The sequence below is a fragment of the Strongylocentrotus purpuratus genome, unplaced genomic scaffold (assembly GCF_000002235.5).
Source record: "Strongylocentrotus purpuratus isolate Spur 01 unplaced genomic scaffold, Spur_5.0 spur5_scaffold_10, whole genome shotgun sequence".
Taxonomy (NCBI): Eukaryota; Metazoa; Echinodermata; class Echinoidea; order Camarodonta; family Strongylocentrotidae; genus Strongylocentrotus; species Strongylocentrotus purpuratus.
This window is the reverse complement of record NW_022145595.1, coordinates 3627225-3653713: the sequence shown is the minus strand read 5'-3', so window position 1 is coordinate 3653713 and position 26489 is coordinate 3627225. Positions and strand designations below refer to the sequence as shown.

The 26489-nt window shown below is 35.7% G+C and overlaps 1 protein-coding gene across 6 annotated transcripts in view; it reads right to left on the bottom strand.

Annotated features, from left to right (window-relative positions):
- Positions 1 to 3607: 3607 nt before the first annotated feature.
- The window catches only part of LOC592929 (prolyl 4-hydroxylase subunit alpha-1), a 65168-nt gene continuing 42286 nt past the window's right edge, over positions 3608 to 26489 (bottom strand). For 3 of the 6 annotated variants that reach the window (XM_030979213.1, XM_030979210.1, XM_030979214.1), the window contains exons 7-14: positions 26133 to 26362; positions 25212 to 25382; positions 21580 to 21804; positions 18772 to 18828; positions 13985 to 14050; positions 10134 to 10202; positions 8991 to 9087; positions 3608 to 6309 (exon numbers count right to left, since the gene is read on the bottom strand). In XM_030979213.1, the coding sequence (XP_030835073.1) occupies positions 6239 to 6309; positions 8991 to 9087; positions 10134 to 10202; positions 13985 to 14050; positions 18772 to 18828; positions 21580 to 21804; positions 25212 to 25382; positions 26133 to 26362 (986 nt within the window). In that variant the 3' untranslated portion in view covers positions 3608 to 6238. The remainder of the gene's footprint in view (positions 6310 to 8990; positions 9088 to 10133; positions 10203 to 13984; positions 14051 to 18771; positions 18829 to 21579; positions 21805 to 25211; positions 25383 to 26132; positions 26363 to 26489) is intronic. The other 3 variants (XM_030979212.1, XM_030979211.1, XM_030979215.1) reach the window with 3 other exon arrangements.

The window sequence follows — 26489 nt, the reverse complement described above, 5'->3', positions numbered from 1 at the left end:
AAGAAAGTGGTTTAGTTTGTGGAAGTTTGTGCACGAAGTGCATCCCTCGATCAGTCCAAGCGTTCCGAGACCAAGGGACGAGTTTCCAATGATACACTGCGTGTAGGTAACCACGGATGTACTGGAGCTGGAGTGACGTGACGCGCTCACGCGTGCATCCCTCTCGAGTTTGGCGAGGGATATACAACCACATTAATTGCTATCTCTTGTACTAGCTCCATGGTACAACCATTTTTTTTTTTTTTTTAATTTTATTTTCTTCATGTAAACATACAGTTTTTCGATAACAATAATAATGTAAGGTACAATAAGTATTTTTTTTCTGACAATGAATCATATATAAGCAAAAACATATATATAAATTGTTATTTTCAAAAACGAAATGATAAACTGTCCATATTTCCTCAAACATGATAAAACATTATAACATTATTTGCGGAAGAAGTCCATGAAAAAACAAAAAGAAACCAAGGAACGGACACCGTGATCCATCCAGGACATGTAAACTGAGACTGTAGTACAAAATAATGTTCTTCAAAATTGTTACTGGTTTGACAGAAACCAAGACATAATAAGAGTTCAAGAACTCCTTTTTTGTTCCATCTATATATCATTTACTTCTAACTGATTGCGAGTTCAAGCGTTCCCAGTTATGGCAAGGAAAAAACACTTATTTATCATCCACCATTGGCTGAAAAACTCCTTGAAAATGATTTTTCCAATACAAGTCTATCAGTTTCTAAGCAAAGTGATCTCTACAATAATAATCTCTCAGTACGTACTGAACCATTTGAAAAAATTTAAACATCACTTTATTGTTGAAACTTGCACAACAAAGGAGAAGATACAATGACCCATCAGGACAGATTCCATTTTATGGGAAAATGCAGGGCATTCAAAGTACATATAACAACAACAAACAAATTAACGTCCAACCGAGCAGTTTTTGAATGAGTTGTCAAGTTGGGGCCAATGCTAATTCATTTCAGTCTCTACCCCTTGTTCCCAGCCCCAGTCCAAGGATATAGGCCTATATCCTGGCCCCAATCCACCATTCCCATTATATAATACTCTCATTTACACCTATATGATACCACCTCCGGCTCCTAACTGATCACTTCAATGGCTTCTTTCGTTGGTCTCCATGAAGAATGCTACAGGATATCCCAGACTGAATTTTGAATGAATAAAAGCAATTTGGTCAGTGGAGTCTCTGATCCACTGGACACCCAATTGTTAATTTTATAGACGTAGGAATTGAGTTGGATGTCTGGACGACAACAAAAATTAAAGCATTGAGTATGTTTGTTGTTGGGTTTTACGAATATCCATCAAGTGGCACTAAATACCATGAATATTTGCGATTTGTATCATTGTCAATCGTTCTTTTGAAAGATGAAATGAAAACTTATGCAGTTCAAATAGTTCTTTTTTATATTGGGAGATTTTCTTGGCTCCAATTGAATAAAAAAAAAGCTTTGTCCGGTTAACCAAGTCGAACAAATATGATATGCCGATGCATAAGCCTCTCATTTAAATTAAAACATGACGTTTTGGCGAGGTAAACCTTGAGACTGTTCAAAAAGCATTTATTCTGCTGCAATATACCACATTTTATTACCACATTCACTGGTATCTTCTTTCTCATCACTTGAAGCCATGTTATTGAAAAAGAAGTAAAATATAATACTGATGAAAGCTAGGGAGTCAGCCTCCGAGTAAGAGAGAGAGAGAGAGAGAGGGGGGGGGGGGGGGGGGGGTGGAGAGAAAAAGAGGAGGGAAGATACCCAGAGGGAGAGGAAATACGGAATGGGGTGGATAGATGGAGGTGGGAAAAATAATAATAATATACATTTATAGAGCGCAGAAATTATCCAACAAAAAGAATAAAGAAGGGAGATAGGATTTCCACGGAAAGAACAAACATCTAATTCATTTAAAATCACATTCTTCTAAAGGATTTTGTGATAATTGGTTATTGTTTGTCATAAACATTATGTGGTGTATACTTTCTCCAGCTTCCGCCAAGACTCCCAACCATTATTCTTCTTGATGAATTTGATGAAGCCTTTTAATTATCAGATATGGGAGGCTGGGCTTCTGTTACGTTTTACTTTTGTAAGTTGTTCGTCTAGACATCAAAAGGTTGTCGCTAAATTTTTAGAAACAACCAAATCAGTTTTGTGTCTGTGCATTCTTTAATAACAGGCTAAGATGTACCAATTGATGATAATCATGGAAGTTTAATTTAGTTGTCCGATTATAAAGCTGATGATAGACCTGTTTAGGTGAAGCTGTATGTCTGTGATTTTTGTGACATTCGGTCTCCTTTTCATTTTGTATTTTATAAAATAGCATGGATTGGTCTGGTAAAAAGTATAGAATCTTTTCAAAAGGCACATTTTCAACTTATTCAGACTTTAAGCATGTCTATCAATGAGCATACTTAATGCCTTAGGTTGATTTTTTTTTTATAGAAATAATGATATTGAATAAACAAGAGCCATCACCTTAGTTATACCAGCATATAAATGAATGAAAAAGTAAACAATACACCATTACCACTATCACCATTCCAATAATTATTTCCCCCGTTATCTTCCCCATTCCTATCCTGATTGTCACCAGCATCCTCCTCCTCTTCCTCATCACATCGTCATCACTATATTATATCAATACATCATCAAACCAACGTCATTATCTTCCTCGGCATTCTCTTTGCCCACATTATTTTCCGACCTCCCCATTCTCATCACCCGTATTCACATCAGATCACCACCCTCATCACCTCCCTTAAAGGTAATACAAAGTTTTGGGAAATTTTGAAAATTGGGTGGATAGTGATTCTTTACAATTTTTATATATTTGGATGCCCCTGTGGATTTATTATAAGCACTAGAAAATTTAGCCCCTAAAACACTTCTGCTTTCGAGAAAAATTGAATATAAAAATTTACCGGTGCTCCCGGTAAATTTGGATAAATTTCAAATAGCGCATACGGCCGTACTATGGTAATTGCGACCATGAAAATCTCAGAATATGCAGTTGTAATATATAATTTCCAAATGGGAATAGCCAATTGGTCGATTTAAGTCAAGAAACATTGTTTCTTAGCTAAATGAATATATTGACCTTGAGAGGGAGCTATACAACATAAAGAGTTAATTATTTACAATTTCATAACTTTAGACTCGATTTCAACCGGAACAACGGTCACTGAATATTGTAGGATCGCATATGCTTCAAATATTTTCATTTAAACCAAATTCATGACCCCATACCAAAACTTTGTATTACCTTTAAATCTTCCTCATCCTATTCCTCTCTTAATTTTCTTCATCCTTCTCCCCCTCCTTATCACCACACCGTCTTTGCATTCATCCTCATGTTCCCATCATTCTTCTTCTTCCTGTTCATCAACCCGCCACCACAACCACCATCTTTCTCCTCCTTTCCCTTATCATTCTTCTTATGATGCTCATCATCCAACTTTCATTGTGATTGCCATCCTCTTACTTCAAATATCCCAATCTAACTGAACAAACTGAAAACGTAAAATCTATTTTCCCATGCAAAGGAGAACACTAGCAGAATGGAAACCAACATGTTCTTATTTTACTCATTTAATCAGCTCTTTTCTTTTTTTTGTAGCGAATATAATTGGTGATTTTTACACAAAAAAATCTGGGGGAACACATTCAACTGAAGAAAAAAAACACACTCTGTCACAATCTGCATAATTGTCCAGAACAATTACCTAATGTCTACATGATTGTCCAACTATTGAAGGAAATGATATTTGAGGTATAATCCAAGAATTTCACAAGGATGACAAACTGGCAGTATACACATAGGTCATATATGTAATGTTATTACTGCTATACAGAAAGCTGTCATTACAACAAAAAGCACCATCTTTATACATTTAGATCCTGTTTTCAAGTACTATTAATCACACAATTATAACATTTAGGGCCCCTTCACTACAGAATAAACACTGGCTGGTTTTTGTAGTGACAATGAATATACTTGCAGGGGAGAATGGATTTAAAAAAAGCCCAGAGACAGCTAGACTAAGAATTATGTAAACTAAGCAAAGGATCTCTGAAGGTTGTGTTACTAATTTCTAGCTTTTTGTCGAATGGTATTGATAGCATACTAAATGACAAGTTTCCAATGATGATGAAGTATGAACTACACTTGCACCACTGTCTCATAAGAACTGAAATAACCATATACATGTACATCCAATTAAAACAAAATCTTCCTCACATCGATTTGCACACCTGTCGGGTATTCATCAATCCATGGCAGTGTCTTCTAAATTGATGCCATATCTCAACGTTTTGCCTAGAATTCACACCTTCACATTCATGTTGCATATTTACATTGCTATTTGCTTCCAGCAAGCAATCAGGTACATGTGTACATGTTACTCTGGCAATGAGATAATCATCTGAAATACGGTGGCTCATTTCTATATTCCCAATCAAACCAACATAATCATATTCTGGAAGGTATTCACAAAATTATCATCAGCTGTAAACAAACAAAAAAAGGGGGGGGGGGAGAGCCCCATTCAGGGGAATTCTAAAACTTGTAAACTAAACAGTTTAAACGAACATGGCTGGCTAAATGCAATTTCACCATTCAACACCAGACACCCCATATAAAACGTTCCACAAATACATGTATAAAAGTAGCGATGAACATTTGAGGTATGTACTAAAATCTAGTAACATTGATAATAATTTTGCATCAGATGGTGAAGCAAAATTTAGAAAAATAAACAGCTTATGAAGTATTTTTTTAGTTTTAAAGATAAAGTTGAGTTCTGGTCGTGCAATTGCATTGTGAAAGAAACAGTGTGGAATCGATCAGAAAAGGTTGATCATCTAGCATATAAGTATTGGTGTGTACTGCAAGCTTCTGGAATCATCAATATGATGAGAAATTTGGCCCAGTCTTGGTAAAGTTACAAGCACTGTTCACAGAAAGATGTATATGGGACTACACAGACATGTGGTGTAAAAATCTGTCCCGCTTTGTGGGCTGTTACATTCCATATTTAAAATATTAAGGCATCTGAAGAACCATGCTTTTCAGGGAACATTTTTAATCTGATGTTCTTCCACACTTGCATAATAACAATGATAACGCTCACAAATTATTCTCTTCCCAGAACTCAATCTTCTCTTTAATGCCATTTAGTAAATAGCAACTACAAAATTAACCATAATCCATTGCCTCTCTAGACCACCACTACAGTTTACAAAAGAAACTCGTAGGCACCAATCTTCAGATAATAAGCGGACCATCCCCAACCTTATATTTAGGGAAGCTAGACACAATATTATCAAATGCCCTCCCAAGTTTAACAATATTTTTGTAGCATTATCATAGTGGTTGAAACTGGAAGACATTTTCCTTGCATAGCAGTTCACAATTAAAATAACATAACAAAAGATAGTGGAGGACCACTTTCCATACTTTTCAATTTTTGAAAGTGCATCTCTGATGAGATCGATGTTCATGAATCTGGTACATGATACACACACATAACAATGTTTGTGTAGGGGTGGGCATTTCAAACAGGTGAAATTAAATGTAACATCTACTATTAATTCTACAGATTCAAAACATCTAGTCATGTGTCCAATTAACAGGTAAGATAGCAAATCAAATCATCTGTTTAGAGGCAGAAGGGTATAAGAAAACAGTAACAAGACCAAGAGTCACAGACTTGTGATAGGGTTAAGTAAATATATCACTGGTTAACCGGAAGAAAATATTTGAACGTATGTATATCATGTAATTTTTGTTCATGATTCAGTTTTTGTAAAAATTTTGCAATGCAAACTCATAATCATTGAAAAAAATGTCAGTTCTTACATTTTTTACCCAATTATTTCAAAGCTCTGTTTAATACTATGTTTGAAAAAGAAACATATATAAATTACATGACTAGACAAAATACAAAAAATACTACTTCTGTTTCAGGGAAGGATGTATGATAAAGTGCATAGTTTTAACATTTTTCACAAAAAATACACCCAAGCCTCGTAAGCTTAGGGCACTGTCAAATTTCTATAAAAGCATATGAATATTGGCAGATATGACCTTGACTTATCAATAATGAGGATGAGAAAACTAAAGTTAGAAAAAAAAATGAAAGCAAGCATTTTGGCTAGTATCTATCTCCATGGCAGCGAAACATGTTCCCCATTCTCTCCTTCTACTATTCACTGGCACTTAATCCACACTTTCGTTTGAATTCCTGTCCCAATTCATGAATCCAGATGTTCGCAACTGCAAGAAATAAAAAAGGGAAACAAATGGCATAGATTAAAGAATCAAATTATTTCATAAACTTGTTTAATTAGGAAATATGAATTTGCCATCAACAGACCCCAACCTAAGAATTTGTTATTATATCTCTTTTGCACTTGTGACCATAAAATTGAATTAATTTATAAACCAGTTCTTTTCTATTTCTTAAACTTCTTGAGGGATACAACATCTTCCATAGACCAAAAGCCAACGTATATTGAAACCATCTTCCGCTAGAACAAAAGTTCATATGACCCCATTCTTATGAACGTAAAAGTAATCTGATGACACAATAACACTGAGTTAAAAAACAACGAACAATGTAGCTCTTCACAGATTTGAATGTTAACCCTTTCAGGGCTAAATTAATTGCATAGTGTTCTTCAAATTGGGAACAATAATATTTCTCAAAAACAATATACATGGGCAAAAGTGCTGTTGAAAAGTTGAACAAATTGCCAATTTGTATGGAAATTTGAATCTCTCAAGTCTCAACTGGTGCCGTTTTAAGGATTTTAAAGGGACTTGGTAATATTGTTAAGATGAGAGAAAATGGGGCGAAGTAGAACCTTCAATGCTAGATAAACAATTAAAGATAATCTGAAAGTTTGAGTGAAAACAGACTATTATTAATGATAACAATTGAGAAAAACTGATCTGATCGATTTCTTGATTCTCCCAACTACATTATTACAATTTTGTTACATTTTAGGTGAATGTAAAGCATCACAAAGCAATGAGTTGGCTCTATATTCCATTCCAGACATTTAAGTGTTGAAAGGTTTTTTAAAGGCTGTCTTACTGGTACGTCTTATTTTCATGGAAAAAAAGTTGGGAGAATTTAAACATTGTTGGGAGAATTTACTGTTAGAGGGTGTTGCACAGTGACGCCTTCAAACAAAACCATAAATATCTAAGCAGTTTGAAATTTTTCCCTGGATTTTTTGCATCTTAGAGGGTTAGAACAGTAAAAGGATATAACAAGTCAACGCAAAGCGTAGCATCCTCTCGCAAGGTACAAATGGCCTATATACGTCAGAACAAGTTACCTCCATTGGACTATACTATTATATTACTAGGCAAAGAAATTAACCACATTTTCACATATATAATTAGGTGTTTTTGCATATTTAATGAGCTATGTGCTTTCACCTTTGACCTAAATACTCGGAAATTGAACGTAGGCTGTGTTTTGATACCATGAACCTTCACATCGAATTTCATTAAAAATTGTCAAACATTACTCAAGTTATCGAATGGAAACCAGATTCCCATTTTTAATGAGCTATGACCTTTGACCTACATACTCCGAAATCGAACTTAGGCTGTGTTTTGATACCATGTACCTTCACAACAAATTTCATTAAAATTCGTCAAACATTACTTAAGTTATCGAATGGAAACCAGATTCGCATATTTAATGAGCTATGACCTTTCACCTTTCACCTACGTACTCCAAAATCAAACTTAGACTGTATTTCGATATCATGTACCTTCATATCAAATTTCATTAGAATCCGTCAAACATTACTGAAGTTATCAATCGGAAACCAAATTTGTTACAAACGGACGGACGGACGGCAGCGTTACTATATCCACTCCAACTTCGTCGGCGAGGGGATAATAAGTAACATTGCATACAAAAATTACGCAGTTTTTTCGTCAACCTTCAACAATGTTACTGAATCACTTTTAACGCTAATAAGGCCGGGGGGGGGGGGCCATTATGGCCCCCCCCCCTCCACGATTTTTCTGATTGTTCGAGAATGCATATGGATGGCGCCTCGCCGCTCGCTGACTTTTTTCTTTAGAGTCTTGCGCATCTTTAAAAAAAAAAAAAAAAAAAATCGGACCTATAGTTACAAGGTCACGTGACCTTTTGTCTTTGCATGTCAGCCCAAAAATCGCTCATTTTTGTGATTTGTGTACAAAACATATGGAAATGTCATTTTTCCTAAAAATAGATCAAACATTGGTTATTGGGTCTTGTTTAAAGTTTAGGTGGTTGTTTTGGGAGTCAAAATAGTTGAATTGTAGGAAGAAATGAAAAAAAACAATAACATAAATAAGTTTAAAAAACAATGAAATACATAAGAAATTATCAAAACAAGAGATAACATAAGGAATAAGCTGGCTCTTCCAATTTTTTTTGTCGTATTATTGTTCCAAATGGTCTAATGAATATATGTAGTGAAAAAGAATGCTTAAATATGAATAATATAGGATTTATGGGTAAAAATGTGATTTTGTGACGTTATTTGCATAAATTACCATAAATATGCAAATGAGGGATTTTTTTCAAAAAATTGAAATTATCATATTGTTCTATACACTTCACTTGACATGCGTGCAAATTTTCGCGGAGATCGGCCGTTTCACGGCCGAGATCTTAGGGGGGGGCCATAATGCCCCCCCCCCCCCCCCCCCCCCGGCCGTAGTAAGACTTCAAATAGCCCGGCCTTATTAGGGTTAAGCTTGCTTTCCTTTTTTAAATCCCTGGCATCGAACCCAATATACTCATGAAACAAAAAATGGATGCAGTGTGTGCAGAAATGATTGCTTTTCTACCGATGCTGCATCTGGCGTATTTCTTAGGGCACTGAATCCAAAGTTATTGAGCCAAACCACAAAAAGGAGAACGAGGAAGGTTTGAGACTTACCCCACTTTGAGCCAGACAGTACTGGGCATGCTGCATGTCTTGTATCATAGTTACCCTGTCCGCTCTTACGCAGGTTGTACCAAAACACTGCTGTACCCTGAAAACATAAGGACCATACAGTGTCTTAGAATACACAACAAAATATTTCAACATGAAGAGCACATATATGTTATGATTGTTATAAAAAATCACAGATAAATGATACATTATTCAAAAATTTCTCAAAGACTCAAGCCTGTGCCCATGCGGTAACAGTCAGACCATTGAGCATGTTCTGAATAAGTGTGCTGTAGCACGATCCACATGTCCCCTCACTGATATCGACAATCTATAACTAATGTCATATTTAAACAGCTGTCATTTTTATAGCTCTAGTTGATATACGTAATAATAATAATAACAACGGTAAGACATTAAAATTAAATTGTTCAGACTCCAAAGGGCGTTCCTTCTTTATTTAAGTATATGCATAACTTGGCAAAGCCCTTCAGGCTCCAAACAGACATCATCTATCAATGTTGACAATCCTTGTGATGACAAACTTGCGACAGTGTTTGTTCCAAGAGGAGCTATATTTTGAGCTATATCTCTGTCAGCTGCAGGCACCACGATGCAGTCTATTAATATTCATTGGATGATATACCTATTACATAACTATTTTGTGGTAGCAATGGTGGTAGGACCTTGACTAGTTGAACATAGGTCAGATATTGTGAAATGAGTTGGAGATGGACATCAGGGTATCAAAGAGATCAGAAACTTGGTTTTGACACAACCGTTTCCCCCTAAGAAATGACCCAGACCCTTGACACTCATACCGTTCATAATATATAAAGGGTCTTTACTATTATTGGAGAGAAAAATGTCTAAAACACTTTGTTTTTGTCACTATTCACTATCTGACTCATTTTGTCCCTAAAACCCATTGATGACACATTAGCACTTTGCAGTGAACGAGCAGTACAAGAATTACAAAATAGGTCGAATGTATTTGAAGTAGGAGGATAGGTAGGAGGAGGAGGTGGAGGAGGAGGAGGAAGAGGAGGAGGAGGAGGAGGAGGAGGAGGAGGAGGAGGAGGAGGAGGAGGAGGAGGAGAGAAGAAGAAGAAGAAGAAGAAGAAGAAGAAGAAGAAGAAGACATACCTTTGTAGGGAGAACTCTTGCTCCAACTTTTGTGAAAACTGTGGCTCCACCAGCTTCCACATCACTCATCTAAAAACAAAAATTAAAGACCCAGTTTCATTAAAAAAAAGGGATGCTTTTATTTATTTATTTATTTAATCCTGGAAAAAGAGAAACTATCTTGTAAAATTTTAAATATAAAAGATCTGTTTGTGTGTTAAACAAAACAAGTCCTTGAATTTTGACATAAATACTCTACAGACACATGAAATGAATTGAAAATTTATTTAAAAAACATGATTTACCTTTCACTAGAATTTGATTCGTTAATTTTAATAGTGAGGACGAGAAACATGCTTTCTTTTGTGAAACACAATCAGTGTCACAGTTTGATTCTAGAAAAATGATCATAATATGTAATAACTCTAGAATTTGATCAAACAACGGCATCAATGAATGCAAAAAGCTGTCATCAACATATTACAAAGCTAACATTCAACTACAATGATATAAATATAATAATCTACATACACACTGCTAATAAATCAAAACTCAGCATGAGATTTTAAAAGTATAACATGCTCATTATGACCATCCATGACATACTAATTCTGCATGTTGAAAATCAAATTTTGTCTCTCCAACAGGTGGTGAAAAAAACAAAAAACTTAACTTTCACCTTGCAAGAAACACATCTACAATCTTAAAAGAGTTCAGTACCTTGTCTTAACTTGGGACATTTGTATTTGTTACATCTTCCTACACCACTAAATGGATTGAGTTCCTTCTTCAAAGCATTTCTTGGTATCCTTACTTCATCATACTACATACCTGAAGGGTTGTATTACAGATGCATACCTGCCAACATTAGAATTAGGATTTTCTAGCAAGATGTGCTTTCGAAAATAAGAAATCTGTACCCTTAACAAACGTTCGCACATGCAGCGGTAGTGTGACAGGCAATATTCTGTAAATCTGTACGATCATGCAGCCATTCAACGCACACAATACCTGAGCTCTCACATCATAAATCAAGCTTAATTTGTTATTAGCACCCCCCCCCCCCCCCCAAAAAAAAAAAAAAAAAAAAAAAAAAAATCAGAATATTCTGAATTTTTAGTTCCTAAACATCCATGAAAATCAGAATATTCTTGATTATTAGGAAGGATTGGCAGGTATGCAGATGCTTTTACTTTTTTTTTTACTGGTGAGCTTATATTGAACATGATTACTAATACTTGAGAAATTAACTCAAAGGCAATCTCAATTTCCTATTGTATCCCATAGAAATCCTGTTCAGATTTCAAACTGCATCACTGCGATGTTCACACATTGAAATAGGTGAAGTTATTGCATTCATGTTTGCAGTTGCAGTTAAACTCTGGACATTCAATAGGATGATCTTATCTCCTGGCTAGTCAAGGACCTCCCCATGACCTATTCATACTCACATAGAGCAGTGTGGTGGCATTTGTATTGCCCATCTTCAATTTTTTTTGAAAGCTTCTGTCTCTTCTTTCCACAAGAGATATAAGACAAATGAGGTCTACAGCTGTAGGTATGGTACCCATATACCATGCGTCCCCCCAAAAAAAGGATACCGAGAATTATCAATGTTTTATCATAATTTAATCACAATTCTAATTAATAAATGACACATATTTGTAAAGCTTAGATCCTCTTCTTTTATTTGATGCAACTCATAGGATGTATATTTCACGCATTAGTGATTAAAAACAATTTAAAGAGAGGAAACTAAAAAGTCAATTTTAGGGTGGTATCTGAATTTCAAAAAGAAAATCACATTTCTAGAAAGTTTATTATCATATGACACCTCAATCAGGAAAAATGAACCAGAAATAACAAAGTTCTGTTTGTTTAAAGGTGAAATTCAAAGAAAATCACAAATATGTCAACTAATGTATCACTAGAAACTGGTAAGCTAACAGATGGCCATCGTACAAGTTTTAGGTCAACTACATATCGGGTGATTTATAAAAATACAAATACAACCACCTCCAGAGCAGCTGGGATATACGAGAGATTCGCCTGAAAAATAACAATGTTTTAATGACGTCACTATTTGGACCAAAACTGCCCAAGCAGACGACATCCATAAAGAATTAACATAATTGCAAAGCTATTATTTGTCAAATAATAACGAGTTAAGTGTATATAAATATAATGGCATGTCAAACCATTCAAAAGGGGATATGACCCGATTCTGATAACTAAAATCTTTTGCTTGTAAATACATAGGATAGGGGTTAATTCACAATCAAAGAAACCAGACTTTCAAATTGAAAAACCCCTGGAACGATATTAAGGACGACATTTGTTCCCTCATGAAGCGACGAACACACCGCGGTGTGTGCAGCTGAATATACAATGGTGTCTTATTTTGTTTACAAGCGACATATTCCTTTATTTTTGTATCGCTGCATTTGTCATCAAAATAAAGCCATGCTCGGGTTTAGAGTGGGGCAATATATTATACATTTAGCCTGACGGTAGTGAAGTAAGAGAAAGAACTCAAGAGAAGATGAAAACACAGGCACTGAAAATGTGTGAGATGTCAAGGGACATCGTCTGCTTGTGCAAATCATGTCCATACTGTAATATCGCACATCTCAGCAGCATTCAGAGAGCTCTTCAGGTGCTATGCCGGGGCTGTATTTAAATGTTTTGTAATTTATAATAATCATTACTTTGAATGTTTCCAAGCATCGAATTTTGATAACCTTGTCGAATCAAAGTTTTAACTTTGCAATAATGAAAATAAAGTTAGTTTTGAAAATCAATGAATATCTACTTTAAAGTAATGCTTGCATTTCCATAATTTGATTAAACAAATTTGTTTACACTGGCTGCCTGCCGTAGCAACAAACAGAGCTGACAAAAGACTTAACTCCATTTCGTTGACGATAAGCCATGCATCAAGTCTTTCATCTTTTTTGTGCATGGCTGATTGTCAACAAAATGGATACAAGTCTTTTGTCAACTGTTTGTTGCTATGGCAGGCAGCCAGTGAAAACGAATTTGTTTACCCGGTAATCAAATTATGGAAATGCAAGCATTACTTTAAACAAGCAGAACTGTTATTCCTGTCTCATTTTTCCTGATTGAGGTGTCATATGAAAGAGTAGAAAATAAACTTTCTAGAAATGTGGTTTTCTCTTTGAAATTCAGATACTGCCCTAAAAATGACTTTTTGGAAATATGCATCATATGAGTTGCATCAACTGAAAAAGGAGGATCTAAGCTTTACAAATATGTGTCATTTATTGATTGTAATTGTGATTAAGTTACGAGAAAACATCAATAATTCTCGGTTTCGTTTTTTCTGGAACGCACTGTACATACATGATTAGACCAATGGCTTATGGAGGATCCCTGTCAAAGGCATATGTCCTTGTCCATAAAAACCTTTGCCATGGCATTATCCTCATAAACCCTAGGCACAGTCTTGGAATACCTTTGGTATCCAAAGGTAAGTTCAGATTCAAGAACCAATCTTTCAGTACAGAAAGAGCAATAATCTCTGTCTTGTGCAATATCCTGTTCTCAATGCACTGCCAATGCACCAGTTTCCACAGTGCTATCATCTTTCACAGAAGGACCATTCTAAAACATCTTACATTCATAAGATTCTAGTCCAAGAATTTGGATCAATGTTGTCAAATGCATTCATACGCTTTAAAATTATTTTGTGGCTCAAAGTAAGAGCTAAAATCAGGTTACAGAAACCCATCATTGCCAATTGACAGTTCTTGAGCCCGTCTTGCGAAAGGGTAGACCAATGACAGGAAGCCATTCCTGATATCATCTCTCGGCTCGTAGGTACTGGACATGTCTGGACATGTGATACTTACATAGAAGAGAGCGGTAGCGATTCTATTCCCAGTTCCTAACGACTGAAATGCATTGGTCTCCTCAGCCTGCAAGATCATGGCAAGCATTGAATGAGAGAGAAGGGGCAGAGATAACATGAAAAGATAACAACCTAAGGGTTAGGAGTTTAGTCACGTCTGCAAGTTGAAGTAATATTTAGATGTTGTTAGGTTGAGAAGATGATGATCATTTTCGTTAGAGCAACAGGTTAGAGGCACTGGACCAATCTTTTTAGGTACATGTAATCATTGAGAAAGCTAAATTGGATTTCTTTCAATATCATTATGATACATCTAAATTTAAACCTTGGTAGATATACCATATGGAATCATAGCTATGGCTTTTCTCTTCTGGGACAACCCAACCAAAAGACCACCAGGCTGACAATGTTGGTCTGGTGACCCCAGTTGTTGATCAAATGACTTCTAGTTTAGTCATTATATTTTGATCGCTTCTTTAGAAGGATCAATTTTTCTATATTTCTTCTGTTGCATACTCCAAGGGTTCTTTTCGTTCTTTTCGTACTTTGCCATACATATATACGGTAGGTATGGCAAGTTAGTTTCACAAACGACTGGTATTGAAAGTTTTGTTGATCTGTAAAAAGAAACATGAATATAATCGACATAAAGTGGATTGCACAGTGCCAGATAAAACCAGTTTAAACCAGTTTTTGCTTGCAGACATGACTAGGGGGTACAAGTAGTATTGAAAGAATTTGAGATGATAACATGCAAAAAATGAGAGAGAGGCTGCAGAATATCATGCAAAAGCTTTGGGTCTTGAGGAACTATAAATGGTTGGTGACTATTGGGACTTGGGAAGCACCAAGATTTCATCATCCTACTTCATCTTATGTCTCTCTACCACATTGGAAACATGAACCATTCAAGAAAGCACTCAGAATTGGGATTAGGTGATGTCTATGAGCATAGTACTCTGTGCTGCTTTAGATTAAGGAAGTTTCCCTCCATCCCTAAACAAACAAATTATACGTACATAATCACTAAACTGAATTTCGCCAATCATACATATATAGTTGTTCATGTCTGTAGTATAATGCATTTCATGATATTTTGGGAGTAGGATCAGGAATTCAATGTGCTTCCTAAGGCTAGTGTATCTAGGTGTTATGTATTCACTACACATACAGTAGACATGCAGCTATAGGACCCCCACATAGAACAGTACGGTGGCTATATGATTGCCTGTGCCGAGGGTATCAAAATGAGGGTCTACTTCGTCCTGATGGGTTTTTTTCTTTGTTCAAAATGTGCATGGTTGAGGAAAGTTTAGAATAAATGAGAAAAGACCAGTGAATTCCGTAATGAATACACTCACACATAACCACACACAAACACAAACACACCCCTTTCTTCTTTTTAAAAAGGTGTGCTGAGCCCTTTCCATGCTAAACTTAACAGTGATATGCTGTGCAGTAGGGCTTTTCTCTTTTTCTCAATGGATCTTAGGTAGATCTGAACATGCTTTATGCTATTCTCGAAAGTGATTTGCATTAAGCAATAACATGAACAGATATGGGAAATCAATTTCTTATTCTTATTACCATAGTATTCTATACGGCCAAGATCATGGAGGGGGGGGGGCTTAAAACCTCCCCCCCCCCCCTTTTAGGACTTTTACGTGAAAACGGGCATCCCTGGAAAAGAGGCGCATGGAGCCTGAAGCAAACTAAATCCTATCAAAATGGTATGGATACAGTGGCCTAATAAATAATTATTGAATGGCAAAACAATATGATTCTGTGCAAAGAGTCCTGTACTACATACATGTACATAAGTACTTTTTTTCATAAATAACCATGAGTCCATGGCCACATCAAGAGATATTTGTAGTGAATGAAATAAATTGATAAAAGTCATATGTTGTACAGGTCATATAGCACAGAATCCCCTCAAATTGCAAATTAGTTTTCAAAGCTCCTGAATCAACAGAAAGGCAATAGCTCAAGTTATCTATTGGTGTATTCAGTTAAAGGATTTGATTAAGGAGTCCTCAAAGGGTGAATTGTGTGGAGTTAGTGCATAGATGATAAAATGGAGAATGTTAGTAAGGTAGAAGTAGTCTAAAACTAGATGAAATGTGTGTATGTGTCATCATGGCAAGGAGACCACTTCTGTGCCATCACAAAGATACGTGCCCACATGAGCTGAAACAACATACTGTTGTGATTACTGCAGCACTGCAATTATCTCTTTTTCCACAACAAATGAAATGGAGGTTAAGAGCAGTAAGGCAGTAATTCTGCAACAGTAGACAGTGTCATATGGGAATGTACCCTTGCAAATGGTCTGAGCCATAATAGATGAGGATTAATAGTTTCGACACGAAGAATGCAAGTTATTGAACAAGTGAAGTCTATCATTCAGTCAACAAGTGTGTACTCTATTCTGATGATACCCACTAGGACATAAAAGACTAATCAAGGTTTCAACATGTGTACTCTATTCTGATGATACCCACTAGGACATAAAAGACTAATCAAGGTTTCACCATGTGTACCCTATTCTGATGATACCCACTAGGACATAAAAGACTAATCAAGGTTTCAACATGTGTACCCTATTCTGATGATACCCACTAGGACATAAAAGACTAATCAAGGTTTCAACATGTCACAAGCAGTAACACCAAATGGATGATACAATTCAGTCTATAGATCAGTGTGTAGTTAGCACATGGTACAAATGACCCCCAAATATCCATAGATCTTTTACACATGTAGACGTTCCACCTCGCGCATTGTAGAATAATCACTGCCAAAGTGACGGAGGTGCTTCATGAAGACCTCTCGTTTGTTGGTTGATATAGTAGCCTGGATACTCACAATGCTGTTCCTTTTAAGATTTTACCTCATCAAAATGGAAAATCCCAATGAGAGGTGAAGAATAATTTACAACCAAGCTAGAATATAAATTAGCATGTTTGAGTAAAATGAGTAAAACCCATTCACAACTGTTGTGTGGACAACTGTATAACCCTGAGTGTAGTTGGCATGGTATAAGCTTAGGCATGGATAGGATGGCACAAGAGGCTTTGATTAGGACTAATCTCACTCCGTGTGATATATCACAACTTATTCATAAACACACTTCATTAATATACTTATTCTGTATTATGTTTACAAATGTTCTCCAACTTTATACTGTAAACCGCATATACAATTGAATTGTAATTATTGTGCGCTATACAAATTCAACATTATCATTATTATCAGATATTCTGATATCTTCATGAGAACCAAGATTCAAAGGAAGTCACAGACAATCATCAAACTATCTTGCAGAGGTATCTTTCAATAACTCAGCTGCAATGGAATACAAAATTTAACAAGTTTTATTTTCATTGCGATTTCAGTACCAATGCTGCAGTGGGCATTTCCAAATTTATGCAATACAGCATTTGCCTTCAAACATGTAGCTGTATATGATACCTGAGTATCGTTTCTCATAAGTAGACGTTCACCGACATCCCAATGAAATCATTGTTAAATTGAATATGAGAATTTCAATGGGTTGTCTGCAAACTAGTTCCTACAACGGTTTTGTGAAATATATGAAAGCAATTATATGTGAAAATGGACACTGCATAAAAACAGCTTTAAAGGTACTATGTCCCTTTTGCAGCCAACCTCAAATTCTGTAGAACTTTGCAGGAATTATGAATGTGTCATGTATGTCCTATCTGTGAAATTTAAACGTGAGCAGTATCCTAATATTCAAATTATGCAAGGAAACCCGTTTACTTGCTAGACTTCACTGTCAGACACTATTGAGTGACTGACTGTCTTTTTTTTTTCTTTGGTAATACCATACATGAAATAAGCTGTAAAGGATACATCCACATCAATAACCCACTTCTTGTGATGGCCAAAATTAAACTGAGTGAATCTTTGCGCAGCATAAAATGTATGACCATTCTGTACAATGGTCTGAAAATCAAGACTATTACTTATTGGCTTTATAGCTCCTAAGTTGATTTGACAACTAATAGTCGTTATGTACCCACTTGAAGACATTTTCAAGTTTTTAGGGAAGTTCTAAATTAGTATTATCTTTCAAATGCCGTTGGAATTTAACCTTTTCATTTTTTGGCCTGCAAATGGGACATAGTACCTTTAAAGATAAGATTGAGTTCTGGTAATGATAAATAAATTCTCACAGTATCCAAAGAAACTTACACTGAATGTTCAAGATTACAAATAAATGACATGTGCCAAACGATTTAGGTAGAAAATGTATAGGGGCTGAGAAATGAGCATAGAAAGATAAGGAAATCCAGGTAGGCCCGAAACCATGTACTTATCACGGTTCTCCATGTGCAAATGAGAGTTGTGGTTTTTGATGAAGACAGTTTCCAGCAAGTTTTTGTCTACTGCAGGATATAAACAATCCAGAATGAATTATAGCCATGTTCTCTCGACATACGATGCCCATACCAGAGCTCAAGATTAGCTTTAAAGTCAACGGAAAGATAAAATAAATGTTGACAACACTTACATGTGTAGTTTCTTGCAAGGTAAAGTAGATTAAACAGTAACTTAACGTATTGTTTTGCACACCACACCTGTCAGAGTAGAGTTGACACTTAAGAATATGGTTCATCACACCACTACTCTTAACTTGAGACAGAAAGCAATGTTTCAAAATATTGTGACAGATTTAATAAACTTATGTCATGGATGTTCACACTAGATTGTACATCAATCATTTAACACAAATTGAGCGAGAACCCTCCTCTTACTCACATAGAATAACATTGTGGCTATCCTGTTACCTATACCTCCCTCGTAAGCATCGGCTACCTGTCATGATTAGCAGAAGAATATGGTTATAATATCACATATCAAAAACATGTTAATCTGTTTAAGCTAAAAGTAAATGGACAATATTTCATACCAGGGAAGTGTTTCACAAAGATCCTAAGTAAAACTTAAAAATTATGGAGAGCCATTTGTAGCCTTAAAATGAAATATATTCAAAAGCAGAAATTCAAGTATTTTAAACTTTTCATAAATTCCACATCAAGAACATGAAATCCCCTTGGTAATAGAAATCATGAATGATTTGAATGAACATTAAGGCCTTTTAAAATAACTTTTACAAAACATTTTCATAGATGCTAACGGCTTTCCATAATTGTTAAGTCCAACTTAGAGATAAGTTCAACTTAGGATCTGTGTGAAACACCCCACAGGTTTTTATTCAAACAGAAGCTAAATTGGGGATGATTTTGTAAGGACGTACAGTGAAGAATCATGTTCAAAATGAAAATTAACCCTGATTACTGATTAAAAGGTTCATTAATTTCCTAGGGTATTCTGATCTAGAACATGTTTATGTGTTTTAACCATCCATATGTATAGTGGTTTGGTGTTTAGGACATATAGGTCTGAGAACAATGTTCTTTAGCATGATTTGACCATGGATTATGGATGATATGTTCCTTCTTTAATTAAAATCCACATCAAATAAAATTGGGGCATACCGGTAGGCAATCCAGATCCATTTGAAGCCAAAGATTACCAAAAAATATTTGTTCTATAAAAACATTTAGTTTTCTTTAGTCCAAATTCCACAGGCTTGTCATCTCTAATATTCCTGAGCCCCCTTGACTAGTGCTGTAGTAAAACATTTAACCGTCCCAGTTTCCGACCGCCCATGGCACTATCCGTTTTCAATTGGACGGTTTTGTTTTACCGTTTTTTTGTTTGTTTTTTTCATTTTGTTTTAATAATTTTTTTTTTTTAAAGTTTTGATTTATGCCACTCCACCTGGCACTATGCCTGGCAATGTCTCCCAGCTCAGAAACTAGAACAACAATCAAATTACTATTATGTGTGACAAGTTCACAAGCACAAATCGGCACCTTCCAACTGCACTTGCAGTTAAATGAAAGTCCTTCCCGCTTGGGTTTTTTCACACGGACCTGGCTTGCTGCCGACAGAGTCGGCCACAAAAAAACCAAAAAAAACGTCCGGTTTTGACTGGCGGTTAAACGGAATTGGAGATATCCGTGATGTTACAACACTACCATTGACATGATAATTATTAAAATCTGGCATAAAAAAGATAACAAACAAATTTTCAATACTTATTGGATTTAAAGGGTAATTTGAATCAGGGGTACCAGTGGGTCTAGAAGAGCCAATGGTTGGCTCAAATACCAACAATGTCACTCCCTCCCATGTGCATTGTAATGGATTCCCTTTCACTCTGAAAGCACTGATACCAGACAGCTGTATTCAGATGCTAAATGATTCAGCCTCCATTGCCTGATATCCAGCTGGTATAACTATACCAGACAGTTATCATTTCTGAGCATTTCAAGACTTACACAATTAGATGACTTTTAAATATTGCTCATAGTAATACTAAGGAATTGTTAAGTTAAGATAAATCTTAAAAGTTGCTTACAAAGAATTGTACTATTTTGGCTATATTTAAATGTTGCTTACATTCCATAAGAAAATAACATTATAATTAATAATATTTTTGTTAGTAAGGCTGTTAATAAATTGCATGCAAATATGAAAGCAGGTATCATAGCACAACAAAATAATGGAATGAAAGCTTGAGAGATGAGAGAAACCAGAAGAGGACGATAGCTGTATTCCAACTAGCAAAGTTTTCTAGATGATGGCACAGATTCATCTATCTATCTTTACTAGATGGAATACAACACCCAAAAAGTCCTCTCATCAGAGGTATAATGCACGAGAGAGAGAGAGAGAGAGAGAGAGAGAGAGAGAGAGAGAGAGGGGGGGGGGGGTAGGGGAGTATATACATACAAGACACACACCTGGCACTGGCAATTTCATTATACATACTTTGATGCATCAAATCATATTAATAACCATTTAAAGAAATCAAAGAATGAACTCTCCAAAATCTCCATACCTCAACAAAGAATATAATATGTAAATTTCCATAAATTATTACAAACTGGTTTAGAAATCCAGCCTGGCATCAAAATCGATTGACAAGAGTAGATTTCGCAGGTTTACAACATCAAAAAAGCAAAACAGTGATATTTCCCAAAGAAACACAAGAATGTTTTGTTAAAGATATATTCTTGCCTTCACCCCCAAAAAACAAATTAATCCCCAACAGACAACACATTTTCAGTGAAGCTTCATTGACCTTCTACTGCATTAAATGGTTTTTAATCCTCCCACAAATGCTAATAATATACAGTTCACTGTTTTTTCACCCAAAAAAATTGTTTTTCATGAATATGGGGTAAATCCAACAGAGGCATTTCTTTGTTCATTTGTAAGAAAGACAAATATGTATGACATTTTAAAATGTGTTTTCCTTCATCATTCAACACTTTGCTAATCAGTGTAGGAATTATTTCCAGTATCATTCAAGGTAAAATTATGATCAGTATATATAAGTATATAACTATATAATGGAGAAATTTCAGTCAAGATATAAAAAACAAAACATTGCGAATTTTTGTAAAATTCTAGTCTATCTCATGCTTGTTTTAATAAACTGATCCACCCCTCCCCCCAAAAAACACCACCCCTGTCTACTCAAATGAGACTTACCCTCGCAAAGTCGAAATGAGGTTCATAATGTCCTCCGATGCCATAGTTGACAACCTGTAGATCTTCTGCCGTGTCAAGCTCCAGACCCGTATAGGCCTGGACCCGAAACCTGATAGAACGAATCAACTGGTCTTCTTCCTGTTTCACCCAAGCGCTCTTGCTGATGCGATAGTCGGCAAACTCAAGGTTACCTGTGATTGCGTTCTGAATCGTAGCCCTCTGAAGCTGTGGGAAACGAGAAAGAATGGGATACATTGCTTTCTCTGTTTTCTCGAAGGTATGGATTGAAAAGCGGAGGGGTGAAGAAGAGCATGCAGGATCTTTTAAAATAAAAACAAATGCAATGTAAAAGGAATGTAGCGGCTCAAGGTCAAGGGTTCAAAACAAACGCAATGTAAAAGGAATGTAGCGGCTCAAGGTCAAGGGTTCAAAACAAACGCAATGTAAAAGGAATGTAGAGGCTCAAGGTCAAGGGTTAAAAACAAACGCAATGTAAAAGGAATGTAGCGGCTCAAGGTCAAGGGTTCAAAACAAACGCAATGTAAAAGGAATGTAGCGGCTCAAGGTCAACGGTTCAATGGCCACAGCTGAAATACCTTTGTATTAATAGATGGTGCTGGTATGTCAATGGCCACAGCGTTAATTTAATTTTTCTTTGTGATTAAGACCAGCCTTGTGGATTTTTAAAGAACCAAATGACTCAGATTTAAGTGTTTGTCATATTGATTTCCCCCAAAAATTTGATGGTTCCTAATGATTTTTTCAGTTTGAGATTTATCCAGTGAATGTAACACTCTAGTTGGTGTATCCAAACATAACAACATTTCTGGAATCTATTTATTGTCCCTTTGACTTTCACCGATAGTATGGATTACCTTTAATACAGAGCATACTAGCTGAAACTAAAAAAAACAATACATATTTACAAAAATCAAGAATAAACTACATGCAAAAATAACTCATCATGCTGCAGTTAGTGATACAATATATATCAAATTATAGATCAAGGACAAAAAACAACAACTTATGTTTCTTAAATTGTCTACCCTTCCTTTAAAGGGATTAGGTATCTTTGCCTCAGATTCTAAACAAAATCCTGGAATTAGCTTATGCTGCAATGATAATTATAAACCTTTAGGCCAGTCAGGAATCCCATGAATTTTACAAGCAGATCGCCTGTCTGATTATCAAGATATTTATGATTGGAATTCAAAATTTCAGAAACCGTTTTCCCAACGGTTTTGAACAGCATTTATATTAAACACTACAGTCTATTGGGGGAAATGAGTATGGTAAAAACCTGTCACTCAAAGATTTTTACTTTTTCGAAGCACTTCATGATCATTTTGAAGTACAATTTTTTGACCTGGCAGTTTCAAAAATTGTAAAATGTTCATTGCTTCTCAACAAAATTGAGAGATACATGTACATAGCACAGCTTGTGGGAAGTTTCTAAATGAAGGTAGGACTCTCTGTGGACAATAAAGGGTTCATATAGAGCATATGACATGGAAATGAAATGAATTTAGGATGCCCTTTGAAAATAATGTAAACTGTACAAACTCAAGTCTACAGCTTTAACAGTTCTGCAACAATAGAGCATCTTGGTCCAATATTTATAATTTAATTTTAACATTCATTTTTAAACTAGAGGTTTAGTCTCAGTGAAGGATAAATAAGAGACTGGTTAAGACTGATTACAATTTGGACATAATTCTTTCTTTAAAACCTATTATTTGTTTAGCACAGTCTTGTATCAATGATTACAAAATTGCCTTCAAAATGAGACTCAAAGTCCATCTAAGCCAACATGAGTGTTACTAATACAAATGGAAAAGGACATGCAAAAAACACCATATTCTTAAGTCTTGTTTTTCTCTAATACACCTACAACTACACCTGACAAGTTTGTCGTAATGTAAATGAAATTTCTGTAAACATTACCTGTAATAAGCTACTACATGCAGATTTGCACTAATCTTTTTTTCTGCTATTTCTTCAAAGGCATGCAGCATGATATGTAATGTCCAGATAATGATATAAAAATAAACAAAAGCACTGCATCCCAGAAATAAAGATGCTGATGTTAATAATTGTTAATAAGAAAGAGGATGATAGAGAGTGAGAGGGATTAGTTGTGAAGGGTTTCCCACAACCTGTGCCACTCAGAAGACTAGATTCGGAACACTAGATCACAAATTGGCAACCTCCGACATCGACATCAAAAGAAGGTGAAAATAACAAAAAAGGGGGAAAAAGTTGGTGACATTAAGATATAAAATAATTTGTGATATTAAGATGTAGAAAAGTTTGTTACATTAAGATATAGAATAGTTTGAGACATCGAGATATAGAACTATCAAACATTTGTACAACAGCATATAATATTGTGACATGGATTCAATTAAATACAAGAATTTTGTTCTTTTAAACTTCTACAAACTAAAAATCAGTATTAGTCATTTCAAATGCATTAATTGATGTCACTTTTTTAATGTAAATGTTAAATCTAGTGGTAAAATGACTTTAAAAAAAAAATGAAATTTAGATATTTGTGTTAGTTGTAAATACTGTCAATTATAATGTAACATAAAAATCATATCTTATTGTTTTGAAAGAAAAGACATTTTTTACTGGAATAGCCCATCTTCCGTTGTCTTGTTGACAGGAGTAATTCAGTTTTTTTTTCAACATGATATTTCCAAATGTTTATGATTTAGTTAAACCCTAAAAATCTTGTAATATCATATTCTTATTAATTCTTTTATACACAATTCATGAACTAGTTGAATAGATGTATTTTAAGCCATGCAAAGAGAAAGCAGGGTTTTTTTTAATTAGCTCAGCTCAGCTCATACCAATATCAATATTGGCTAGGGGACAGTAACATCATGCATTTGAAAATTCATTATTTTTCAAGAGAGGTTGGGTGTATTTGGATAAACATCACACCCCCCCCCCTCCCCTACAATAGCTGGGATAACCCCATCCCATTATTACAATTAATTACTGCATGCCTGCACTATTGCTCTCTTTTGGCTTATTGGGAACTTCATATATACTTCAATTTATTGATGTATGATGCCAGAGTTCCAAGCATGTCATGAAAACAAAATTTCTTGATTTTTTTTTTCCTTTTTTCTCTGATGGAGTTTCAAAATTCCAAGATCAATAAAGGGAAAATGGTAGATACTGAGAAACCATATGGTCAATGATTCCAGCAATTTTGGACACAAGACAAAATACAAGAGACAGGCTCCTTCCTTCTGGGACATTCTTGTCGAGCCAGCATATCCTAACCTTTTTTTCCTGACTGGAAAGATCATGAGAGCAACCACCTTGAATTTTGAAATGACAGGTTTGAAAATCAGTTACAGGTTTCAAATTCATTCTCAACCCAAAATGTTTGTTAAATATTAGTCATAAAATCAATTAAGTATGGCTCAGTTTCGACCAGATGGCATCTAAGAATCCTAGAGTTTCCAGAGCCCCTAAGTTGGTCCTTGAACCTGACCTAGGGACTTTTCATTTTCATACTCCTTCCAAGTTTTAATTATACTTGTTTGAATTTTTTGCTTGTGGACCACCTTGGTAACCCCTACCAATTTACTGGAAATAAATATGATACCAACCCTGGGTGATGCAAGCCGCTTCACGAACGCAATCTCCTTGTCATTGAGGATGTTCCGATAGAAGACGAGCCTGGGGTCGTCAAAGATGACCTCTTCCTTGGCTGGCTGGAGGTAGAGGAAGGGATGGTTGTAATGCTGGTATTGACATTTCAGTAACCTGTGATCAACAACCTGGAGTGTGTGTGTAGGGGGAGGGGGAGGGAGGTGAAGTAAGAGGGAGAGCGATGTGGTTGGGGGGAGGGAGAGAGGTGGGGAGGGGGAGGGAGACGTGAAGTGAGAGGGAGAGAGATGGGGAGGAGGGGGAGAGAGAGAGGGAGAGAGAAGGAAGGGGGAAAGACAGAAAGACAGAGAGGGGAGGGAGAGAGAAAGGTATTTACCATCTACAAGTTTCTTTTATTTTTAATTTTCAACTCATTGTACATTCTTTTCATTCAGAGGTCAAAACTGGATCAGTCATAGGTAATAACTGCTTCATGATTTTAATCTTGTTGCAGTAGCTTCTACAAGACAGGGTTGCTTTAGCGGACAGATCGAGACAATGCTTTGTTCAGTGTTGATAAATTCTTCTCTTTTGGAATTAAACACAGGGTTGGTAACATCAGGTAACCAATTAAATTGATAAAATGATTTTCAGGATGTAATATAACTAACATGTGGGATATGTTGAAAAGTATCCATCCCTTTCACCAGAAGATCATAGTCAATGAGTCATTTAAAGCCTCTGTCACAAATGCCATCATGAACTGCTACGAAACGCTGTACGAACGATTTTCAGACAATGGAAAAACAGAGAGATTCGTACGAATGCATCGATCGTACGAACCTTTGTGACCGTTGGTTTAATGATCATTAAAAAACGGAGATAAATTCTAAATTCATGAGAGAGATTTGTAGCATAAAAAGTGCCCACTGCATGCATACTTTGAGAGCACCTGGATCCCCACGGCATAACGCCTCATACTGCTTCCTCTCTGGATAGGAGTACGCTTGCTCTGCCTTCTCTTTCTCAAGCTCCTCTTGTGTTTTGACTATCTCTCCTGTCTTATCATCAATTTCCGCATCTTCTCCTCTCGGTTTCTCCTTAATCTCTTTTTCTTCGAGTTCACTCATGAAGAAGATCTTGTTGTTCTTAGCTCTCTCATGTTTGGGGTCTAGGAGAGAATGGCAGATGGATGGTGTAATGTTAGTAGATTGAGACAGCTCATCATGAAAATTGATGTGTTACCAGGTTTTGTTATACATTTATGCATTGTTTATAGGGTATTCATGATCTCAATT